The sequence below is a fragment of the Taudactylus pleione genome, unplaced genomic scaffold, assembly GCF_031769625.1.
Source record: "Taudactylus pleione unplaced genomic scaffold, aTauple2 ptg002580l, whole genome shotgun sequence".
Lineage (NCBI taxonomy): Eukaryota > Metazoa > Chordata > Amphibia > Anura > Myobatrachidae > Taudactylus > Taudactylus pleione.
The window spans coordinates 10,927-36,198 of record NW_028286959.1 but is presented as its reverse complement, the minus strand read 5'-3'; the positions used below and the strand labels follow the sequence as shown (position 1 = coordinate 36,198).

The 25,272-nt window shown below is 46.5% G+C and overlaps 1 protein-coding gene across 1 annotated transcript; it reads right to left on the bottom strand.

Annotated features, from left to right (window-relative positions):
* Positions 1–2,147: 2,147 nt before the first annotated feature.
* LOC148431253 (nesprin-2-like) lies at positions 2,148–20,249 on the bottom strand (the record flags this gene model as incomplete). The annotated part of the gene is made up of 11 exons (XM_088466154.1): positions 2,148–2,629; positions 3,428–3,812; positions 5,225–5,283; positions 13,747–13,943; positions 14,119–14,182; positions 18,161–18,366; positions 18,497–18,719; positions 19,044–19,238; positions 19,584–19,721; positions 19,817–20,002; positions 20,101–20,249. Coding segments are annotated over 10 exons (1,625 nt in total), but the record flags the coding sequence as incomplete, so codon positions are not given.
* Between the last annotated feature and the right edge of the window lie 5,023 nt (positions 20,250–25,272).

Genomic DNA, 25,272 nt, shown 5'->3' with positions numbered 1-25,272 from the left:
GGTTGGAATGAAAATCTGGTAAGGTATGACAACAAATGACAATGAGCAATTTGCTTCTAAACGCCGGAAAATGGACAAAAACTGTTGTTTGAACAAATTGTTTAGTTCAAACATTTAACAAACTTGTCTGACGACCATTTTCATCTGTTTTCTGGCATTTAGGAGCAAATTGCTGATCATCATTTACTCCCATACGTTACCAGATTTTCATTCCAACCAGCCAACTAGATGGATGGTTGGACAGAAAATCTTTACGTGTGTACCCTGCTTAAGATTTAATTTACTGAACATGTTTCTTACCTTCGTTTCCAATCAGCTGAGCTAACTCCCGTCGGCTCATCGCAGCTGCTGATAAAGTGCCAAATAAGATGAAAAGTAGGTGCACAAACTAACAAATAAACAACAAACAGAAAGAAAAGGCACAGGTGTGATTGTGCGCTGATCTCCGGTCACTGGTGAATCGCTGGAAGCAGTCACTAGTGGGAAAACTCGCTCTCTCTTGTGAGGCCTTTCTCATGCGTCAGCGACAGCTTCAACTGAGGAAATGCCAGTGATATTGCCGTGCGCTGGGGTTACATACCCGGCCATACAGTGGGCACCTGACCATGGCTGTTGTTTACATTTGAATGTGGCATGCGGGCGGCAGTTGGTGATGGCTGTGCGTCACATCAGCTCTCTGCCCTATACCCCACATCATCATCTTCCCACTGATATCACACAGGTACACCAGTGGGAAATCAGTGGGAAACGACAGGTTAGTGCTGAGGGGTAGTTACACCAAAAACAGAGAGGTTCTGCTACTGGACCCAGTGAGCTCAGCTATCATTGCTGCTGCTATCTCTGCTCTTCCTTTGGTGATCTCTGCTGATGGGCAGAGTTGAGCGTTTGTGATTTTGTTGCTTGGCACTATTTCCAAAACAGTCGGATCGATGAATAATATGGAAACCGGTATTCAGACTACACACTGAACAGCTAGATGCAGGCATGGGCTCCTACACTTGTAGGTGTTCTTATAACCAGACATATGCAGATGGCAGCCATTGTGCCAGCCATTCAGTGCATCTTTTCTCACTATTCATTATTATATCCAATCGAGTTGGATCACATTTGATTGATTGTGGTGAACCCACACCAGGAACATATTTTTTTTAATGTGACCCAGTTGATCAACCAAGGATGCCGGGCGTATATAGCTGGTATTAGAGCGGAGTCAAATATTGCATAATATACCCAACAAAGAAACCTATGTAAACCCATAAATTTGCAATTAAAACCTATTTAGTTAGGCAGTAAATGTTGTCACTCAGTCCCACATTGTCAGTGACTATAATGCTACTTTGCAGCAGTGGCATATCTAGGGGAGCTCCACCTTCCGCCTCCCGCAGAGGGTGACGTCTCTCCCATAGTACAGAGCGGGCCGAGAGGACGGAGGAGCGGATGGCAGCGGGCGCAGAAGCGGGGATTCAAGTAAGTGTTGGGGTTTTTGTGTGTGTGTCTTTGTCCTTATATATGTAAGGGGCACTGGCACTGCATAGGGGGGACCACTAGTGAGGGCACTGCATAGGGGACCACTACTAGCGGCACTGTATAAGGGGTACTACTGGAGGCACTGCATCAGGGGCTCTGTATAAGTGGCACTACTGGAGGCACTGTATAAGGATGCACTACTGGGGGCACTGCTACTGGGTACATTGCATAAGGGGTACTACTACAGTGGGCATTGTAAGAGGGGCACTACTACTTGGGGCATTAAGGTGCATACGGAATGGAAAGAAATGTGCCCAGAGTGATGAGAAATGGTGGTGTGTCATGTTGACACGCCCCCATTTTCAGTGACCACGCCCCTTGCACCATGTGACCACGCCCACTCTTTTGGCGTTCGCGCACCTACTTGGAGGGACGGCCTCCATTTGTTTAACTTGCCCTGGGCTCCAAATACCCTTGTTACGCCACTGCTTTACAGTTTCACTCATAGCAGAGAGTTTAATACAAAAAGTTTAAACTTATTAATTTGTACATCGTTAAGTAAGTCATCTTCATGAGGATTTAGTTACACATGGGTAGAAACAAAATGGCTGCCAATATTTTCCCCAGAAAGCGTGTGGCGGGGCTTTATATAACTGGACATTTCAATAATAGACACTCAATATTATTAACTGTCAGTTTAATAAATAAACTTTATACAACACGTGTGCTAATTTGTACAGCTACAGGCAATGCTCAAAGAATGTAATTGTCACCTAATTTTGCATGAGGTCACCACTTGCGGCTACACAATTCCAGATTAGGTCTACCGGGAGTTATGGGAAACAACACCATGATCCAGAGGAAACTGACGCCTGGTGGATGGTTGTGGCAAACTTTGGGTTCACATCTGGTGACTGAGAAGACCATGAAATAACGATAACTTCAGTGTCATGCTCAGGGTGACTATACATGCTCTGCGGATGGGCGTTCTGTCATCCTGGAAGACACGGCTGACATTGCAGTCAGATGCTCACCTTGCCCCCGCTGTTTTCCTTTGTTGAGGATGTCATTTCCTTCAGCGTTTCATGCTGACGTCACCACAGATACCACGGCTGGTCAAACTTCAGCATGTTTATCTGTCTTGAGAGTAGATGTACTAAGCCTTTGGAGAAAGATAATGTGGTGAGAGATAAAGTACCAACCAATCATCTCCTGTCACTTTATAGGCTGTGTTTGAAAAATGACAGTAAAGATGGGTACACCCTGACAGATATATTGCCTGTTCCATTGAACGGGCGATATATCTGTAGTGCATCCACTGGTGTGTACAGGCAATATGTCTGTGAGTGACGTCATTCACATACATATTGCATCTGCCCTGCAGCATAGCTGATCTATATTTAGCAGCTATATCGGCACGTCTGCCTGTGTGTTGGCGATTCGCCGACAGCCCGTACACTTGTTATAGGGACCGTTGGTGACTGACATCTCAACTGGATGGGTAAATTTAAATACCCACCGGCCCAGTTATGTCAGTGCATACACATCGGCCGAAGGATTGGCAAGTGTGTACCCAGCTTTAGGAGCTGATTGGTTGGTACTTTATCTCTCTCCAAGGCTTAGTACATATACCCCTCTGTCACTGAAATTCCTACTTAACATGCCCCAACAATCACTGAGGTCTTTCTCTTGCAGCCATAACTATGACCCCCTGGGACAGTCGAGCATTTTTATGCATGAACCTGACAGTGTTTTTTTCTCACTGGTTCACCTCCATTTTCCCAGGGTTGCGGTCCTGCTAACTCACTCACAGCCACGCTTGTGGATTCATTCACCAATTCATTCATTTGTTTGCTTAAATGCTAACTCATTCACTCACTAATATTCACACTTGCTCACTAAATTCCTTCCCTTCCTGTGATGACTCGGTATTTCACTCATTCTTCACTTGGTTATTCACCTGGATGGAACAACTACTGTACCGTCCACTACTGTCACTTCTAGTTGGCCATCCAGGTAATCACATTCCCTGCGGGGTCACAAGCTGCTGGGTTGTGAGCAGGAGGCATGTCTCCCCAGCAACTTCATTTTGATGTATCAGTCCTAGAAGTCTTTGGCTCCTCAGACGTTTGCTGTCTTACGTTGGTGGAGGTCCATTGACATAGGTGAGCATTAGAGACCAGCCAAACCGTTGCGAAGAGCAGCTGGACCGACCCAGTGGAAAGATGAGGAGTGAGCCACCGAGAAGCAGAAACAGGAATAATAATAAGGAGGCCAAACGCTTGATCCAGAGCCACAGGCAGCCCGGAGAACTGTGGGAGGTTTTGTGAGGCCTCATGACATCCCTGCCAAGAGAAGAGAACTGGCGATTACTGACTGAACACACAGATGACCTACAGAGGCAGAACCGTTACTAGACTTTTTGGTGTCCTGTGCCAGAGAGAGCATTGGTGACTCCCACCCCCACCTTCATTGTTTAAATAGGAACATAAGTTAGTGCAACTGATAAAGGGCCATGGACTCATGGGGAAGGGCCAGGGAAGAGATAAGGGAGGCCAGGAGATGCTGGGGATAAAAGAAGAGGAAGCTACAAGTGAGAATGATAATAATCAGGAAAATTGACAGGCCCAAACAGCGCCCCCTGCCCTGCGATGCCCTGTGCCATGGCACTGGTCGCACTACCCTAGTTACAGCCCTGCACAGAGGGCTCCCATTGGTAACAGGTTACTTAGGACAGTCCCTTTTATTTAACCAAAATATTTTACTCCCATAATTTTACACAAGCCCAATTAACAAAAGTGTTATAAAGGTGGATACTTATACCTTCTAAAGAGAACAAGGGAAATTGTTTCTCATGGCAACTAATCAGATTCTAGCTATCATGTAGTATATTCTATAAAATGATAGCTGGAATCTGATTGGCCGATATGGGTAACACCTCCACTTGTCCTCTTTAGAAGGTTTGATCCCTAAAACCTGTTTTACTTTATCTGTTATGTACAAAATACATTGGGTGAATATTAGGACTTCATCGGGTGGGCGGACATATTACAGCTAATTTCCTCACCAGCTGTTTTATTTATGGTAAGAGAGTGTGAATTTGTGAGGGGACCAGGAGGCGGGATGATTTCACGGTCTGCCTGTAATCTGGGCAATAACATAGATGGTGCAGCCCCAGATAATTGTTTAGTAGAACTTGTTTCCTTGACAGACATTCCCCCTGAGTCTCAGCCACATCTACTGAGGTCAAGCAGATTTGCACCTGCAAAAGTGATGGGCAAGGAAAGTCCTGGTGATCTTCCTCCATTCTTACATTGCAGTGTTTGGGGGTATGCAATATGGTTACCGATATATAACCTGTTGTACAAAGTAAAAAGTTTTCTCCTAACTCTATATAATAATTTATGTTGATCATTTTAACACCTGTGGCAATCACTATCAGGGCTGTAGCTAGGGTAGTGCGGCCGGTGCCATCGCATAGGGCACCACAGGTCAGGGGGAGCAGTTTGGGCCTGTCATATTTCTGTTTATTATCATTCTCACTTGTAGCTTCCTCTTATTTTATCCCCAGTATCTCCTGGCCTCTCCTATCTCTTCCTTGGCCCTTCCCCATGCGGCCATTCCCCTTTTTAGGGTGCATTATGTCCCTTTGAAAAATGAGGAGGGCGCCAATGCTCTTTCTGGCACAGGGCACAAAAAAGTCTAGTTACGGCTCTGATCACTATACATTAATTCTACTAGAATGTGGGATCTTTACCCGTTCTCCATGAGAATTGAGACCTCTTGCTTTGAAGGGTGAATCTTCCTTTTCACATTCTGCAACAGAAAGAACATTTATAAGAGAAGACTATCAATAGTAAAGTGACCCTGTCGCCTACACTCTGTGGAAGTTATTTATAAAGGGCAAAACACCCTTTGGTGACGTCACATGCATCAAATTATGCTGGCGCTCCTAGGTTACTGCCAAAGGAAGCAGGATTACAGCATTTGTGGAGGAGCAGCAGTTTGCACCAAAGTGAGAGGAGTTAATGGAATGAGGAGCAGTTTGCACCAGCTGGTGGGAGGAGTTAGTGGAATGAAGAGCAGTTTGCACCCACTGGTGGGAGGAGTTAGTGGAATGAGGAGCAGTTTGCACCAGCTGGTGGGAGGAGTTAGTGGAATGAAGAGCAGTTTGCACCCACTGGTGGGAGGAGTTAGTGGAATGAAGAGCAGTTTGCACCAACTGGTGGGAGGAGTTAGTGGAGTGAGGAGCAGTTTGCACCAACTGGTGGGAGGAGTTAGTGGAGTGAGGAGCAGTTTGCACCAACTGGTGGGAGGAGTTAGTGGAAAGAGGGCCTGTCTAGATGCAGCTAGTTTTGCAGTGCAGTGTAAAATCACAATGACATCTAGCAGAGCTTGAAGTGCAGAGAAGGCACATTTTAAAATGCAGATTTGTACTAGTTATGATTATGAGTTGGTGGAGATCGGGACTTATTATATAATGTGACACATTTTTACATGTAGCTATCTGTAGCCCTTTCCATTGCCCCCCACTGAACCATCTGCAGGCCGATGGCCACTCATGTGCAGTACACTCGTTAAGTCTAAACTAGGGGTGAGCGGGTTCGGATTTCTAAAATCCGAACCCCCCCGAGCCCCCCCGATCCGAGTCCGATCCGAGTCAGGCTCGACTTTTCCCGCCTGACTCGGATCTGAAATCGAGGCAAAACGTCATCATCCCGCCTTCCGAGTCTCGCGGGTTTTGGATCCTATATAAGGTACCCGCGTCGGCGCCATTTTCTCACTCGGCTGTGGACAGTGAAGAGGGAGGGTGGGAGTTAGGGCTGTGTAGTGTAGTGTAGTGTAGTGCTGCTGTTGTCCACTACTTCAAAGTCCATAGGGGCTGGCTGTGTTGTGCTGTGCTGCTGTTGTTAATAGGGGCTGTGTCCACTACTTCAAAGTCCATAGGGGCTGGCTGGACTGTGTTGTGCAGTCAGTTCTCCATAGGGGCTGTGTCCACTCCAAAGTCCTGTGCAGTGTCCCAGTCCTAAAGGAGAGCTGTAGTGTTGTCCAGGGGGTGCTCTGTCCATCAGGGGCGCTCCCCCCAAGTGCTAAAAAAATAATATATTTTCTGTGTTTGTGAATTATGTGCGCAGTAGCCGCACGTGCATCAACAAAGTAGTGCCAAGCGTGCGCCTGTGTCATAAGTAAAGGGCCGGCTGGCTTGACCGTTAAAGGGTGCTGTAACCCCCGAAAGTACACTCCAGTCCAAACCAAAAAAAAATTATTTTCTGTGTTTGTGAATTGTGTGCGCAGTAGCCGCACGTGCATCAACAAAGTAGTGCCAAGCGTGCGCCTGTGTCATAAGTAAAGGGCCGGCTGGCTTGACCGTTAAGGGTGCTGTAACCCCCGAAAGTACACTCCAGTCCAAACCAAAAAAAAAATTATTTTCTGTGTTTGTGAATTGTGTGCGCAGTAGCCGCACGTGCATCAACAAAGTAGTGCCAAGCGTGCGCCTGTGTCATAAGTAAAGGGCCGGCTGGCTTGACCGTTAAGGGTGCTGTAACCCCCTAAAGTACACTCCAGTCCAAACCAAAAAAAAAATTATTTTCTGTGTTTGTGAATTGTGTGCGCAGTAGCCGCACGTGCATCAACAAAGTAGTGCCAAGCGTGCGCCTGTGTCATAAGTAAAGGGCCGGCTGGCTTGACCGTTAAGGGTGCTGTAACCCCCGAAAGTACACTCCAGTCCAAACCAAAAAAAAAATTATTTTCTGTGTTTGTGAATTGTGTGCGCAGTAGCCGCACGTGCATCAACAAAGTAGTGCCAAGCGTGCGCCTGTGTCATAAGTAAAGGGCCGGCTGGCTTGACCGTTAAAGGGTGCTGTAACCCCCAAAGTACACTCCAGTCCAAACCAAAAAAAATATTATTTTCTGTGTTTGTGAATTGTGTGCGCAGTAGCCGCACGTGCATCAACAAAGTAGTGCCAAGCGTGCGCCTGTGTCATAAGTAAAGGGCCGGCTGGCTTGACCGTTAAAGGGTGCTGTAACCCCCAAAGTACACTCCAGTCCAAACCAAAAAAAATATTATTTTCTGTGTTTGTGAATTGTGTGCGCAGTAGCCGCACGTGCATCAACAAAGTAGTGCCAAGCGTGCGCCTGTGTCATAAGTAAAGGGCCGGCTGGCTTGACCGTTAAAGGGTGCTGTAACCCCCAAAGTACACTCCAGTCCAAACCAAAAAAAAAATTATTTTCTGTGTTTGTGAATTGTGTGCGCAGTAGCCGCACGTGCATCAACAAAGTAGTGCCAAGCGTGCGCCTGTGTCATAAGTAAAGGGCCGGCTGGCTTGACCGTTAAAGGGTGCTGTAACCCCCGAAAGTACACTCCAGTCCAAACCAAAAAAAAATTATTTTCTGTGTTTGTGAATTGTGTGCGCAGTAGCCGCACGTGCATCAACAAAGTAGTGCAAAGCGTGCGCCTGTGTCATAAGTAAAGGGCCGGCTGGCTTGACCGTTAAAGGGTGCTGTAACCCCCGAAAGTACACTCCAGTCCAAACCAAAAAAAAATTATTTTCTGTGTTTGTGAATTGTGTGCGCAGTAGCCGCACGTACATCAACAAAGTAGTGCCAAGCGTGCGCCTGTGTCATAAGTAAAGGGCCGGCTGGCTTGACCATTAAAGGGTGCTGTAACCCCCAAAGTACACTCCAGTCCAAACCAAAAAAAAAATAATTTTCTGTGTTTGTGAATTGTGTGCGCAGTAGCCGCACGTGCATCAACAAAGTAGTGCCAAGCGTGCGCCTGTGTCATAAGTAAAGGGCCGGCTGGCTTGACCGTTAAAGGGTGCTGTAACCCCCGAAAGTACACTCCAGTCCAAACCAAAAAAAAATTATTTTCTGTGTTTGTGAATTGTGTGCGCAGTAGCCGCACGTGCATCAACAAAGTAGTGCCAAGCGTGCGCCTGTGTCATAAGTAAAGGGCCGGCTGGCTTGACCGTTAAAGGGTGCTGTAACCCCCAAAGTACACTCCAGTCCAAACCAAAAAAAATATTATTTTCTGTGTGAATTGTGTGCGCAGTAGCCGCACGTGCATCAACAAAGTAGTGCCAAGCGTGCGCCTGTGTCATAAGTAAAGGGCCGGCTGGCTTGACCGTTAAAGGGTGCTGTAACCCCCAAAGTACACTCCAGTCCAAACCAAAAAAAAAATTATTTTCTGTGTTTGTGAATTGTGTGCGCAGTAGCCGCACGTGCATCAACAAAGTAGTGCCAAGCGTGCGCCTGTGTCATAAGTAAAGGGCCGGCTGGCTTGACCGTTAAAGGGTGCTGTAACCCCCGAAAGTACACTCCAGTCCAAACCAAAAAAAAATTATTTTCTGTGTTTGTGAATTGTGTGCGCAGTAGCCGCACGTGCATCAACAAAGTAGTGCCAAGCGTGCGCCTGTGTCATAAGTAAAGGGCCGGCTGGCTTGACCGTTAAAGGGTGCTGTAACCCCCAAAGTACACTCCAGTCCAAACCAAAAAAAATATTATTTTCTGTGTTTGTGAATTGTGTGCGCAGTAGCCGCACGTGCATCAACAAAGTAGTGCCAAGCGTGCGCCTGTGTCATAAGTAAAGGGCCGGCTGGCTTGACCGTTAAAGGGTGCTGTAACCCCCGAAAGTACACTCCAGTCCAAACCAAAAAAAAATTATTTTCTGTGTTTGTGAATTGTGTGCGCAGTAGCCGCACGTGCATCAACAAAGTAGTGCCAAGCGTGCGCCTGTGTCATAAGTAAAGGGCCGGATGGCTTGACCGTTAAGGGTGCTGTAACCCCCGAAAGTACACTCCAGTCCAAACCAAAAAAAAATTATTTTCTGTGTTTGTGAATTGTGTGCGCAGTAGCCGCACGTGCATCAACAAAGTAGTGCCAAGAGTGCGCCTGTGTCATAAGTAAAGGGCCGGCTGGCTTGACCGTCAAAGGGTGCTGTAACCCACAAAGTACACTCCAGTCCAAACCAAAAAAAAAATTATTTTCTGTGTTTAGCCGCACGTATATATCAAATCGATATAACATAAATGGAGGACCAAACTTTCTCCGATAAAAATAAAATAGAGAAAGATCAAGAACCACTTCCTCCTAGTGCTGAAGCTGCTGCCACTAGTCATGACATAGACGATAACATGCCATCAACGTCGTCTGCCAAGGCCGATGCCCAATGTCATAGTAGAGGGCACATACAATCCCAAATGGCAAAGTTCAGGAAAATGACCTTGAAAAAGACATTTAAATCAGCTGAAGAGAAACGTAAACTTGCCAATATGCCATTTACGACACGGAGTGGCAAGGAACGGCTAAGGTCGATCCCTAGTATGTTCATGACTAGTGGTTCAGCTTCACATGACGATGGAAGCCCTCCTCCCACTAAAAAAATCAAAAGAGTTAAGCTGGCAAAAGCACAGCGAAGAACTGTGCTTTCTAAGAAGATATCACAAATCCCCAAGGAGAGTCCAAGTGTGGTGGTGGTTGCGATGCCTGACCTTCCCAGCACTGGACGTGAAGAGGTGGCTCTTTCCACCATTTGCACGCCCCCTGCAAGTGCTGAAAGGAGCACCCACAGTCCACTTGCTGATATGCAAATTGAAGATGTCACTGTTGAAGTACAACAGGATGAGGATACTGGTGTAGCTGGCGCTGAGGAGGAAGTTGGCGAGGAGGATTCTGATGGTGATGTGGTTTGTTTAAATCAGGCTCCGGGGGAGACAGTTGTTGTCCGTGGGATGAAAAAGCCCATCACGGTCATGCCTGGGCAGAAGACCAAACATTCCACCTCTTTGGTCTGGCAATATTTCTATCCAAATCCGGACAACAACTGTCTTGCCATATGTACCATATGTAAAGGTGAAATAAGTAGGGGTAGGGACGTCAACCACCTAGGAACATCCTCCCTTATACGGCACCTGCAGCGCGTTCATAAAAAGTTACTGTCAAGTTCAGAAACTTTGGCTAAGACCGTAAGCAGTCCAGAGACACCTAAATCCCGTTGTCCTGTTGTATCCAAGCGCCTGCAAACCACACCGTCAACTCCCTCCTCGTCAATTTCCTCCTTAGTCAGGATCGGAAGTAGTCCTGCAGGCCATGTCACTGGCATGACTGACTCTCCTATCCGGGATTCCTCTGGAGGATCCTGCATTGCTACGCCTACTGCTGCCGCTGCTGCTGTTGCTGCTGCTGGGAGTCGTTCATCATCCCAGAGAGGAAGTAGGAACACCACTACTTTTACTAAACAATTGACCCTCCAACAGTCCTTAGCGAGGAGGATGAAGTACGACAGCAGTCATCCTGAAGCAAAACGTATAACTGAGGCCTTGACTGCTATGTTGGTGTTAGACGTGCGTCCGGTATCCGCCATTAGTGCAGTGGGATTTAGACAATTGATGGAGGTAGTGTGTCCCCGGTTCCAAATCCCGTCTAGATTCCACTTCACTAGGCAGGCGATACCGAGACTGTACAGAAACGTCAGAAAAAGTGTCCTCAGTGTCCTGAAAAATGCCGTTGTACACAATGTCCACTTAACCACGGACATGTGGACAAGTGGAACAGGGCAGACTAAGGACTATATGACTGTGACAGCCCACTGGGTAGATGTATCACCTTACGCAGCAACAGCAGCAGCGTCACCAGTAGCAGCATCTCAGAAACGCCAGCTCGTTACAAGGCAGGCTACGCTGTGTATCACCGGTTTCAGTAAGAGGCACACCGCCGACAACCTCTTAGAGAAACTGAGGGAAATCATCGCCCAGTGGCTTACCCCACTTAGACTCTCCTGGGGATTTGTGATATCTGACAACGCCACCAATATTGTGCGGGCATTACATCTGGGCAAATTCCAGCACGTCCCATGTTTTGCTCACACAATAAACTTGGTGGTGCAGAATTTTCTGAAAAGCGACAGGGGCGTGCAGGAGACGCTTTGGGTGGCCCGAAAAATTTCTGGCCACTTTCGCCATTCAGCGACTGCGTGCCGAAGACTGGAGCGCCAGCAAACACTCTTGAACCTGCCCCGCCATCACCTGAAGCAAGAGGTTGTGACGCGGTGGAACTCAACCCTCTATATGCTTCAGAGGATGGAGGAGCAGCAAAAGGCCATACAAGCCTATACATCCACCTATGACATAGGCAAAGGAGGGGGTATGCACCTGACTCAAGCGCAGTGGAGAATGATTTCCGTGTTGTGCAAGGTTCTCCAGCCCTTCGAACTTGCCACACGTGAAGTCAGTTCAGACACAGCCAGCTTGAGTCAGGTCATTCCCCTCATCAGGCTTTTGCAGAAGCAGCTGGAGAAAGTGAAGGAGGAGCTAAGACGGAGCGATTCCGCTCGGCATGTGGGACTTGTGGATGAAGCCCTTCATTTGTTTTGCCAGGATTCCAGGGTGGTCAATCTGTTGAAATCAGACCACTACATTTTGGCCACCGTGCTTGATCCTAGGTTTAAAGCCTATGTGGTGTCTCTCTTTCCGGCCGACACAAGCCTGCAGAGGTGCAAAGACCTGCTGGTGAAGACACTGTCAGCTGAAGCGGAACGTGACACGTCAACGGCTCCTTCTTCATTTTCTCCCGCAACTGGGGCTGCCAGGAAAAAACTTAGGTATCCTAAGCAACCCGCTGGCGGTGATGCAGGGCAGGCAGGACCAAGTTTGGACATCTGGTCCGGACTGAAGGACCTGGCAACAATTTCTGACATGTCTACTGTCACTGCATATGATACTGTCACCATTGACAGAATGGTGGAGGATTACATCGGTGACAGCATCCAAGTAGGCATGTCAGACAGTCCATACCTGTACTGGCAGGAAAAAGAGGCAATTTGGAGGCCCCTGTACAAGCTGGCTCTATTTTACCTGAGTTGCCCCCCCTCCAGTGTGTACTCCGAAAGAGTGTTTAGTGCAGCCGGGAACCTTGTCAGCGAAAGGCGTAGGAGGTTGCTTCCACAGAATGTGGAGAAGATGATGTTCATCAAAATGAATTATCAGCTCTTCCAGGTAGACCAGCCTCCAGAAGGTACAGAGGGACCTGTGGTGGTGGATTCAAGTGGGGACGAGTTAATACTTTGTGAGGATGAGGATGTACACACTGAAGAGGGTGAGGAATCGGTGGATGAGGAGGATGAGGATGACATCTTGCCTCCGTAGAGCCAGTTTGTGCAGGGACACATTAATTGCCAGCTTGTTTTGTGGGGGCCCAAACGAACCAATCATTTCAGCCACAGTTGTGTGGCAGACCCTGGCGCTGAAATGATTGATTTGTTAAAGTGTGCATGTCCTGTTTATACAACATAAGGGTGGGTGGGAGGGCCCAAGGACAATTCCATCTTGCACTTCTTTTTTTTCTTTGCATTATGTACAGTTTGGGGCCTAGTTTTTCTAACTGCCATCCTGTCTGCCACTGCAGTGTCACTCCTAGATGGGTCACGTGTTTGTGCCGCCCACTCGTGTCGCTTAGCATAGTCATCCAGCTACCTCGGTGCAACCTTTTGGACATGAAAACACTATTGTGAGGTGTGAGGTGTTCAGAATAGACTGGAAATGAGTGGAAATTAAGGTTATTGAGGTTAATAATAGCATAGGAGCAGAGAAACCAACAAATTCTGTGATTTTAGCTGTTTTTATGCTTTTTAAAAAAAAATACAGATCCAAAACACAAAACCCAGAACCCAAAACACGGAAGGGTGGTTTTGGCAAAACCAATCCAGATCCAAACACGAAGAAAGATCCAGATCCAAAACCAAAACACGAAAAGTGGCCGGTGCACACCCCTAGTCTAAACCCAGAGGCAAAGTGATAACGGTAGCTATCACTTTGTTTCGAGGCTGAATTAGGTTTTTTGGAAAGCTCTGTTCCGGCGAGTTGGGACTTAATTATTACGTCTCAACTGTATTAAAAATACGGTTGTTAATAAATACGGGTCACCACTAAGGGGGAGATGTACAAAGACTTGGAAGGAGATAAAGTGGAGAGAGATAAACTACCAACAAATCAGCTCCTAACTATCATGTTACATGCTGTATTTAAAAAATGACCGTTAGGACCTGATTAGTTGGTAGTTTATCTCTCTACACTTTATCACTCTCCAAGGCTTAGTACATCTACCTCATAAGCTCCTCCCTCACCTATATGAACAAATCCATGCCTACACCCCCCCCCTTGTCTCTTTCTATCTTTAGGACTTAAACACAGTAGGCTGCTTAAATATAAAAGTAATATCTGTCATGAATCTATATATAAGAGGCACGTTCTCTGCAGCAGTTACTTCTGTGAAAGTGTCGCTTACCTGAGTCATCACCATCCGCTTTTTCTTTCCCTGCCATCTTCTATGCCCAGGGCAGGTATGGTGTGACCGGCTGCCAATCACCTGTGCATCAGAAGCCACTGGCGCCACCTCAGCAGGGTTATGCCAGCAATGCCCAGGTGCTGGGAGGGGACCATCCATTCTGAGCGCCGAATCTGGCTCTTCTATTGGGACGGCAACTAAAACAAAGCGTAACTGTGTATCAAGTCATCAAACACAGACATTCAGCAAATTAGATGCAATACTAGTCTATGGTTCTACAAAACCACCCTGATCTATCATTGCACAGCACAATAGGATGTGTTCTATATATTCTGTGCATTGTATGCTTGGTGTGAGGTGCAGGGCACTCACCAGGACAACAGATGGCGTCTTCTCCTCGTCCTGTCTCCATTCCTGGCAAGGAGTTGGGCAAAGACTACAAGAGGAAGAGAACCCTCATTATACACCTAACAGACTGGAACACAGATAGACAACACTAAATCTCCAGGAAAACTTGCCACAGCTAGGCAGAGAGAGAGCCAAATACAGACAGACAGCACATACACAGACATACACAGAGCGACAGAATGGGGAAATAACAGCTAGTGACACTGAGGTTCTGGACCAGGGATGGGGAACCTCCAGCCCAGAGCCGTATAAGGCCCCCAAATCATTTGGTCTGGTCCTCTGAGCTTTTTTCTGATAGCCTCATCTGGATTGCAGAGTGCCTGTAATGGCACACTGCAGCCAGAATCTATGCAGCAGTGCCGCCTGGAACGTCCTCAGGACGCTTCAGACGGTCACACCGCTGCCCTTACAGCTCCCCAGAGCACCCTCAGGATGCTCCAGGCATTGCTGTAATTACTGGCGATTGTGGCCCCGGGTGACACCACACATAGGGGGCGTGGCCTGCATCGGGCCCACGAATAAAGTTATATATATCAAAATGGCCCTCTGCAGAAAAAAAAGTTCCCCAACCCTGCTCTAGACAGTCAACCAGGGAGAGAGACATCCAAGGTTATAAACACTTGTACAGACAGACACAGTAACTGACAGGCACAGTAGAGACACACGGTAACCTCTGGCAGACATGACTGGGCCCCAGGGTAAATTCCGCCAATATTTTGCTACTTTTCTGGTTTTGTTAGCACTATATAAAAGTGTAATACTATAATGGATCAGGTCACATAACATACATCATCTCTGCGGTGGGGCTGAGCATGCAGAGGGCATTTCAGTTGTCTATTTAAGTCCTCACACTTAATCCTGGGTTTTGTTTTGCATTAAAATACACCAGTAAAAACTTATATCACATGCCACAAGCAATCATGTTTGATATACATGTACACTAGTGTTTCAGTGATCACTGTGGGCTTCCCAATGCATCTAAAGGCAAAAAGGTGAATTTGCAAAACTAACTACACAACAAAAATGTAACAGAATGCATGTAAATACTCCACAATGTGGCCCTGATTCAGACCCGCTTGTTGCCGGAGGCAGCGCGCAGGGTCTGATGGGCGTTTTTTTTTCTTTGGCCGCTCGCTAAGCTGTGGGACACCTCACTGTCACTCACCATCGACAGCCGCCCCGTCTTGTAGCGAGCCCCACAGTGACTGAAGTTCAGTCGCTCAGCGGGGCTCGCGCATGCGCACGCCGGACGCGGCGCATGTGCAGGGGGAAACATCAAGCCGCTTGCGAGCGGCTCTGAATCAGGCCCTGTGTACAGTAACTCTAATTTGACTATGTACCTTGGAGAGAAATAAAGTGAAGAGGGTTAGTACCGACCAATCAGGCTCTTTCCTCCTGTCACTATCCACTTTATCTCTCTCCAAGGCTTAGTACAGACAGACACAGTATCTTACAGGCACAATAGAGACACACGAGAGAAATAGTACCAACCAATCAGGCTCCTGTCACTTTACAGGCTGTGTTTGAAAAATTAAATTTTAGGAGCTGATTGGTTGGTACTTTATCTCCATCCATTTTATCTCTCTCCAAGGCTTAGTACACAAACCTCTATGATTACTAACAGACTGAGGTGGAGACCAAAACATTCACTTTAAGAGGGTAACTAGAGGTAGTAAATGATAGAATTCTCATAAAATTTTGCACTTCACATTCCGGAGCGGATTCAGAGCCGCACACACGTTGTGCACAATTGCTCTCACACTGGGCCTAATATAGAGGTGTCAGAGTCACAATGCCCATGTGCCGCGATGGTCTTCAGACAGCAGTTTTACTGTGGATTACGATGCAGAGTGATCGACAGACAGCAACCCTTTGGGGGGAGGTAACGGGTGTAACACACCCCCTAAACCAGTTGCGACATGCCTGCGTCTCCTCCTTACGCAGGTGTTCTGCCCCCGGTGCCTTACTTTTGAAGGGCATTTTGAGCACCCATAGGGTTGCTCAGAGGTATGATGGTGCGACCAATGTTCATCTGTTTGTACGCAAGCGGCGGATCTGAGAAGTTGGCGGTGAACGCCTCTGTACAAGAGACGGGGGCTGAGACATCTGCTTAACTTCTCACAACATCCTCTGTACTCAGAATCGCAGCAGCAACGGGCATTGCGTCCACCTCTGAATCAGGCCTATAGTGTGCAAAGATCATTCTAAATGCGAATATTCACCCGCATGCAGAATTGTGCGACTGCCCCATCCATAAAATTTGGTTTAATAGCAATCATAATTATCAGCGTGCACATGCACCAGTCTTATGCTTGGTGCAAGAGATACCTCTGGAATCAGACTCTGTGTACACGCAATCAACATAGCCCGCAGTTGCGTCTACACTAAGCCTAGTCTTCGTATGAACCCTTAGCCCCTTTGCCACCTAGTTATGCCCATTCAGCTGCAAGTGGAAATGTGACTGAGATCCATATGACTCAGAATTGCCAATAGATGTATACGCAGAGCCGTAACTAGACTTTCGGTGCCCTGGGCCAGAAAGAGCATTGGCACCCCCCTCCCCCTTCATTTTTCAAATAGGGACATAAGATGCGCATCTGAAAATGGGGCGTGGCTTCATGGGGAAGGGGCATGACAAATCTGATTTGTCCCATACAATGCTGAAGAGGTACCGATCCCTATGTACCACTGTTATCTAGATGTCACTGCCAAATACATTGTGAATCCAATGGTTGCAGTGATGATACACAATAATTATGCAGAGGTGATGGGTTCGAGTCCTGGGTATGACAGTATTTTGAAATGAGTGTGTTAAATAAAGGAGGATGTGACTGGAGGTGCTTGGGGAGGTGTCCAGATGAAGGTGGAGTCAGCCAGGGAGGAGATATGAGCAGCAGGAGATGCCGGAATAAAATAAGAGAAAGCTACATGTGACAATGATTATAAACAGAAAATTGACAGGCCCAAACAGCGCCCCCTGCCCTGCGGTGCCCTGTGCCAAGTGGCACATGTCGCACCACCCTAGTTATGGCCCTGTGTGTACGCTCAGCTACAGAGCATGCGTGGTGCTAAAATACACAAGATCTGTTCTCAAAACAGACATTTATTCAACTTTGCATCAACCCCTTTATCTTCACTCATCTTTCATGTCCACCATTCACAATTATATACTGTTAGATGGCCACTGGAATGTCTACACTAGAGGTTTCCAAACTCGGTCCAGAAGGCACTCTAACACTCCATGTTTTAAGGATATCTATGGTTGAGCACAGATGGTTAAATCAAAAGACTGAGGACCTCATTCAGAGCTGCTCGCAAAATGCGAGCGCTCGCTCTGAATGAGGGCGGCCGCTTTTCTTTTGAGAGGCGGCCTCCTGGTCGCTCGCTAAGCTGTGGGTTACCACCCACAGCTTTAGCGAGTGACTAGGTGATGGTCGCGATGGTCTCGACCATCGCGGCTTGTGACGAGACCCTTGCGGTAGGGTATCATCTACCGCAAGCCCCAGGTTGCTTCCTGCTCTAACAGAGCAGGAAGCACCCTACTGACATCACTGGTGATGTCAGTAGGGCCGCCTACAAACGGCAGGTGTTCCTTCAGGAACGCCTCCGTTTGTCCGGCCACCCCCCTACCCAGCCTACAAAATGGGGCGAGCTGTCGATCAATATTGACAGCCGCCCCTTTTGTAGTGAGCCCCAGAGCGAGTGCATTTGTCACTCGCTCCGGGGCTTGCGCACGTGCAGTGTGAGCGCTGTGCGTGCGTAGGCCCTCACCAGCTTGCGAGCAGGTCTGAATGAGGCCCTGAGTTTGGAAACCTCTGGTCTATATCCATGAGTCTAGTGCAGAAATGTTCCTGTATTCTTTGACTTCGCAAGCAGCTGGCTACAGTAGGTTTATATTGAATAACAGACCAACAGTACCACAAAGATACAGCCACTGGTTGATTAACGACTGGTGCTCCAAGGCACAAGGACATTAAGACATGAGGAGAAACCAATGTGCATTTACTGATATATCTTCAATCTGTCCTTGACTGTGCATCCATTCTTGGGTCGTCTTTAAGCTGCAATTGTCCCAAGATTGAGTATGGCTGGTCAAATCATCTGCTGGAGGTTCCTGGTCTTCATGGCTTCTGAGTTTTGAAGAAGTGACCCCAAAATCTGAGCTAAAGCTGCTCTGGGATCCCTCACTCCTCTGAAAAATATTCCAGGGAGCTGTTGGGTGAAAGGTAGATACAGTGTTATACTTCCCAATGAGTTGAATCAGTTTAATAACCATTAATAAAAGAACACGTGTGGAAGATGGAAGATGAGAGGAATACGAGACAGACAAACCCTCACACACCTGACGTTGCCGTGTAGAAGGACTCTTGTCCATCATGAGAACTAGATCTTCCAACATCACCCAGTGGGTCCCAGTCTAGCTCAGCAGCCAATGCTACATTGGTAGCAGGAATGCAAGGTGCGCTTGAATCTTCTTCCTGGTCAATGTCCAGGTCTAGGAATACATCTGAAGATCCAGATGATGCATGTTCAATATTACTATCGAGAAAGTCATCCTCAAACACCTTCAGGGAAAAGAAAGCAATTGTGTTCATCCATATGTATATACTATTTAATTTGCTTGAGGGGGGCAGAGTCAAGAAAGTTAGTCAAAACTGTAGAGAAGAGAATATATGGCAGCAGTTTATTGGGAAACCCTAAATCCAACAGCCAACATTTTTTAAAGCATGGTCAATGTGTGAGCACATTAATTACATGCATGGACCTGTTCTATTGTGGTTACTACAGCAGTAATTCCAGTTTATGGTGCCTTTACCGCTGTGAGCTGCTTCACTCATGCCCCTGTGTCTCAAACTCCCACCTCCAAGAACTACAGGGAACATACATACCAGTTTGGTGCTCACAAGGCGTTTCTGGAAACGGGAGAGACGGATGAAAATCTCCTGGCAGTATGAGCCTAGCTCCGTCATCTCCTCCTCCAGGGTCTCAGCATCTCGGGGGTCACTGTTGTCTATCAGCAGGTCTCCTCGCTCTAGGAGACACTCCACTCGCTTCATGTTGCTCCACGCATCCTCCTGGAAGACCTGAAAATCACCCGTCAACATCATTAGAGTTGTAATATTAATTCTGGCAATGCTGTAAGAAATAACTAGTATTACAATTAAAATGTACAGCCGTTATTTAAAGATAACAGTGCTAGATATGACAATGGTATTATTGATGTCTATAATAATTACTGCATACTCGGTTTTTACTTACAGTACTTACTGTGGCTTAAAGAAACTGCTATGGGTGGTGCATTAAATGCAAGCAAGTGATGCATGACTGCACCATGCATGAAATGAATGATCAATAATGAAGAAATTAGCTATACTATTAGATAAACAATTACTTGAACAAGGTAAATATATTTATGATATTTCTTGCACCTTTAATTGTTGTATCTTCTCAGTTGAGTTGCCACTATAGATATACTCTACACTGGACAGTTCTAGGTCCATCTCAGTCAGACACAGCTTCATGTCCTCCTGGTCAGTATCAAATTCTTCTCTCTTCTGGACCCTAGACTATAAGAAGACAAGTAAAAAGTCTTCAATAATGTGTTTACCGCATACATATTTATCTTGATTTCCCTTAATCCTAAATGGAACTAGTGAGATACCTTCAAAGCCTGGTGAATAGTCTCTGTCTCCCTCTGCAGATGGCACCAGGACATGTTAACCTCCTGCATTCTACTCCGAAGGACACTGGGAAGCAACGTCTGGTGACGAGTATGTGTAAGTCGCCAGTACTGCGTGTTCAGAGATTCCAGGTCCAACAACTTCCCTTGCATCTCCCCCAGGAGAACCTGTATTTCACAAGCAGGATGGGGAAAAAATGGAGGGCAGAATGGTTAGAAAAGTGTTATATGTATAATGGTGGAAGGCTTAAACATTGCCTTATTACCTCATACTTCCTCAGGGTCAGCTTAGATTCTTTATGAAGGGTCTGGAATGGGTTTCGGAGAGACGCTATTATTTGGGCAGCCTGTAGCCAATCTTCAAACAGCAAAAGGGAATTTAGAAACTGTTCACAGTTATCTGTCCTGTTCCAAACTATGGGGAAAAATACAATCCAGTGAGGCGTGAGAGGAGAGGTAGGCAGATGCTGTATGTACAAAGCAGGTGGGAAGGGATAAGTAATAATTGGAGGGCATCTACAAGGGGTAAGTAGAGGATGGTTAAGGACGGAGAACAATCATGTATAGAGCGAGAATGCAGGTGAATTAAAAACTCCAGTTGGGCTCCTTCAGAAAGAACTTTACAACACTGCATATGACTGCATGTACATAATGTGTCCTGGAAGCCCCTCTGAGCAAATAGGTTAATTGATAAAAGCTTCGATGAGCAAGGCACCGATTAATGCAAATAACATTGTGAACTGTAGGCCTATTTTATTGTTAATTTTTTTAGACAATGTAAAGTCTCTTGTACTTTGACAATACTGTATTGCCAGAACATGTGTATTACTGAACTAACTCATTTATTGAAAATCTCTGATATATTTATACTTAAAGTCTTTCCAACAAGCTGTTAGTACTATCATCTGGACATAAGATGCATTTTATACCTGGATGATTTATATCTTGTAGCCAGAGATGGTTTGATTGGCTGTCTGGTCTCCAATGAACAGATATTCTATGTACAGGCTGCAGATTGGTTAAGTCATTAAGAGGTCTATTCACTAAGCCTTGGATGGGGATAAAATGAACGGAGATAAGGTACCAGCCAATCAGCTCCTAGCTGTCATTTTTCAAATACAGCCTGTGACATGACAGTTAGGAGCTGATTGGCTGGTACCTTATCTCCGTTTACTTATCTCCATCCAAGGATTAGTAAATTAACCCCCAGAGTGAAGTTATAAGCTTTGCTATTTGAGCTTTTTGTCCTACAGCAACACCATAAACATTGGTACAGGAATCAGTATAATTTACCACCGGCCGCATGGCCAACAGCGGCTGCCCGACACAGGAGGAAATCCCAATCTACCCATTAACCCTAACCCTCCCTTAGGGGTGCCTAACCCTAACCTTCCCACCAAGTGCCTAACCCTAACCCCCCTCTAAGTGCCTAAACCTAAGTCCCCCGGGGGGGTGCCTAACCCTAACCCCCCTCTAAGTGCCTAACCCTAACCCCCCTCTAAGTGCCTCAACCTAAGTCCCCTGGGGGGGTGCCTAACCCTAACCTCCCCCCTGTGCCTAACCCTAACCCCCCCTTCCCCTAGCCTAAACCTAACCTCCCGGGGGGGTGCCTAACATGTTGGATTTCACTGATCCCCGACCCAGACATGTGGGGATCAGCAAATTGCCCCAATCAATAGTTAGTGTATGGGGGCCACCCGCGCACGCAGGGGGGGGTTCCGAGTACCTAGAAACCCCCCCTGCCCGTTGCTCCGACGGCCCGGCGAGCAGCTAACACTATTACTTTTTTTTTTTTTGTAAGGAGACACTGCCTGGGCTGGCTGTAGGTGGAGCTGCAGCGCGCAAGCCCCTCCCAGTTATTTGATGGCACTGTGATCGGCAATGTGAGAGAGCGCCTGCCGTCGCGACACTATCTATTAGTGCGAGCGCAGCGAGTCCCGGAGCCGCACAACGTAGGTGGGGGTGCAGGGGGGATAATATTTGCTAGGATGACTGCTGTATGAACATACCGGCGGGGGGGGAGGGGGAAGGATCTTATGACTGCTGCATGTATATGCCGGGGGAGGGTGATAATAATATTTATTAAATGGTGCCAGATCGACTGCTGCATGTACTTGCCGGGGGGCTGCTGGTTGTATTTAACTACTTGTATTTTGGGTCTGCATTCGTGTTTTTTAGATGAGCGCTGCGTTGTGTGTGTGTGTGTGTGTGTGTGTGTGTCAGTGTGTAGTCTTTGTCAGTCAGTGTGTGTCAGTGGGTAGTCTTTGTCAGTGTGTGTGTGTAGTCTTTGTCAGTGTGTGTGCAGTCTTTGTCAGTGTGTGTGCAATGCTGAACTGTCCATATATATATATATGTATATATATATATATATATATATATATATGGTCAGTTTGGAAACCCCCCTTTCAAAATCCTGCGTTTGCCACTAGGGGCCTTAACACTCTCCCAGTGCTTTAGACACTGTGTGTCAGAAATAAATATGTCTAGGCAAAGTACTGTATACTAATATAAGCAGAATTTCGGTTGGATACAATTTGTTACAAACCATAAATTAGAGAAACTAAGGGGTCTATGCAGTGGCTTCACAAGGGGGAGCGGGCTGCACCTGGGTGTCACCCACTAAGGGGTGACACCAAAGTGCCGACTCTCCCTCAGTGAATATAATAATAATATTATATTACGTGCAGCACTCGGCTCCTGACAAAGTGAGGAAGCCGGCACTGCCCGCAGAGTGGTCCCCGGGTGCAGTCTACAACTCCGGGACCCCCCCTCCACCGACGTTCCCCAGTTGTTGCAGGGTTCGAGCCACGAGGCCACGCCCCCCCCCCACCGGGTGCAGTAGCAGGAAGGGGCGCCACTGGGTCTATGTACTAAGACTTGGAGAGAAATAAAGTGGACAGAGATAAAGTACCAATCAGCACCTAGCTGTCACTTTACAGCGCACTGTGATGCATGCGCGGTACGCAACAATTGTGTGCGTATTAGCAAGTGTGATCCAAGCTGAATCAGGCCCTGTGCTCACTCTTGCATTTGTGTGGAGGTGACAGGCCGTATAGGTCTGGACCACCATTGTTTTTTTTTACTTAATATATTTTATATCTTTCAAATATTCTAAATGTGAGAGTTATTTTTTAATGGGTAATTGAATATAATTGTGAAGTACTCTACCTACCACTTTTTTTATTCATTCAAACAGTACCCCATTGCGAAACTCGCGTTTGCGTGCGCCAACTAGCCATTGCAATCGGGACTGAGATCGCAATGACTACGCAGACACATTCGCAGAGTGGTTGACAGGAAGTGCCATTTGTGGGTGGTGACGGTGAGGTAGTCAGGCGAGCGCAGGCGTGCCAGTGCGTTTCAACGCCGTTGCAGGGGAGAGGATAAATTATCCATTTCAATGGTATACGCAGCCTGAGGCCTGATAGAAATTGCTAACAACCACGCACGCTGAGTAAGGTCAGGGCTTGTGCAAGTGTGCGTGAGGCTGCGATGGTACTCCATTGTACCGCTGGTTTCGCAGTCTTGCTAGACATTACGGCGGTGTGGTAAGTAAAGTGGGCATCCTTATGTTATGCTGCGAGGGTATTGCGATCGCAATGGATTAGCATACAGATGAACTGCGTGCGTAATCGCTATTGCATTTGCAGTTGCGTATGGTAGGGAATCAGGCCCAGAGACGCCCGGCTGCTCACATACAGTAGGAGGACATACTCAGATGGAGACACTGTACCTACCTAAGGGCTGGTGCAACTTACCATGATGTGCTGCACCTAGGACGTGCCTAAAGACACTGGACGGTAATGCAGCATCTTAAGACGGTGCAAGTAGGCATCTCATTCCTTGAGACATTCGGATTCACTCTTTTACACCAGGGAATGGCTTTATTGCGGCATCTGTATAAAGTCGCAGGCGCAACTGCGGCAAAAGACATGTCTGTGTCCATCTCAGAATCAGGCCCACAGTACATTAACTCTCAACCTTTTATGATTATTACATTATATACATTGGTTTTGAAACATACTGTAATATGATCTTATCAGAAATGTTTCCAGCAGGATTACCTGCTTGCCATGTCCCACTCCCCCCATATACCCGCCCCCCCTTCCCCTACACCACCACCCCTCAGGGATCACCTTCACCAGGTATTCACAGCTTACTGCTGCAGAATCATCCAGTCCCTATTTAGGGCTCTATTTACTACAATCCGCATTGCGAATTCAGCCAATATCAAAGGGATTTACTAAATATAAGAGATGTGCGCCGACCCGTGTTTTGGTTTTGGATCTGAATCTGGTTTTGGATTTTTTTCCTTGGTGTTTTGTTTTTAGGTTTTGGTTTTGGATCTGTATTTTTTCCAAAAAAATTATATGAACAGCTAAAACTACATAATTTGGGCCTGTTTTTGTTTCTGTAGTATTATTAACCTTAATAAGAATGATTTTCAGGCATTTCTAGGCATTTTTAATCACCTCACAGTATTGATTTCACTATTTTTCACCTATATAGGCCAAAGGCTGCAGCGAGCTGGCTGGCTAAAGTAAGCAACAGAGCAGCAGCACAAACACACGGCAGTTTAAAAAAAATATCAGACATCTATGAAACATTGCCACACAGCAGTGGCAGACAGGATGGCAGTTTAATAAACTATAATAATGTCAGTCGGCAATGCCCCAAATTGTGCCAAATGTAAAGGAAAGAGGTGCAAGATGGAATTGTTCCTCCCACCCACTCTTATGTGGGATATTACAAAGGACATGAACAGTTTAACAAAACCAAGCACTTTAGCCACTAGGACGGACACTTTCGTGGCTGAACTCCTTGGTTTGTTTGGGTCCCCACAAAAAACATTTTTTGGATGACTACCTTCAATTATTAAGGAGGAGGTTGATGATGAGGGTGTTGGTGGTGGAGATTGCATGTGCTGGTCCAAACTGCTGGTAGCTGATACTGTATACAAATAGCCCAGGCGCTGGAGAGTTAAATCAATCCTACAGCAACAGTATGGTTGAAAGAGGAGGTCACCCTCAAATAACAAAGGCAAATATATATATAAAAATGGGCAACTATATGGGCTGGTGTCAATTAGTAACGCACTCAAATCAGATGTTTCAATGACAATAAGTATACATTTATTGAAAAATCATTTTAACATATCACATCAACACAATGGATGCATCCATAATAATTACTCATTACAAAAAAAGTTTATTAAAAAAAAAAAATAATAAAATATATAGTCCTAATATTCAGGTGGTGGTACCACAGGAAAACACAGGTAAATAGATGGATGATCAAAAATAGATTGATAAGAGTCACTGTCCAGTTGTACTGTAACGTGTTATGAAATAAATGTAGTAACAAATTAATTACCTGCAGACTTCTGTTGTAGCTGGTATTGCTAGTTAATTTATGCCATAAAATGGTGATGATGATGA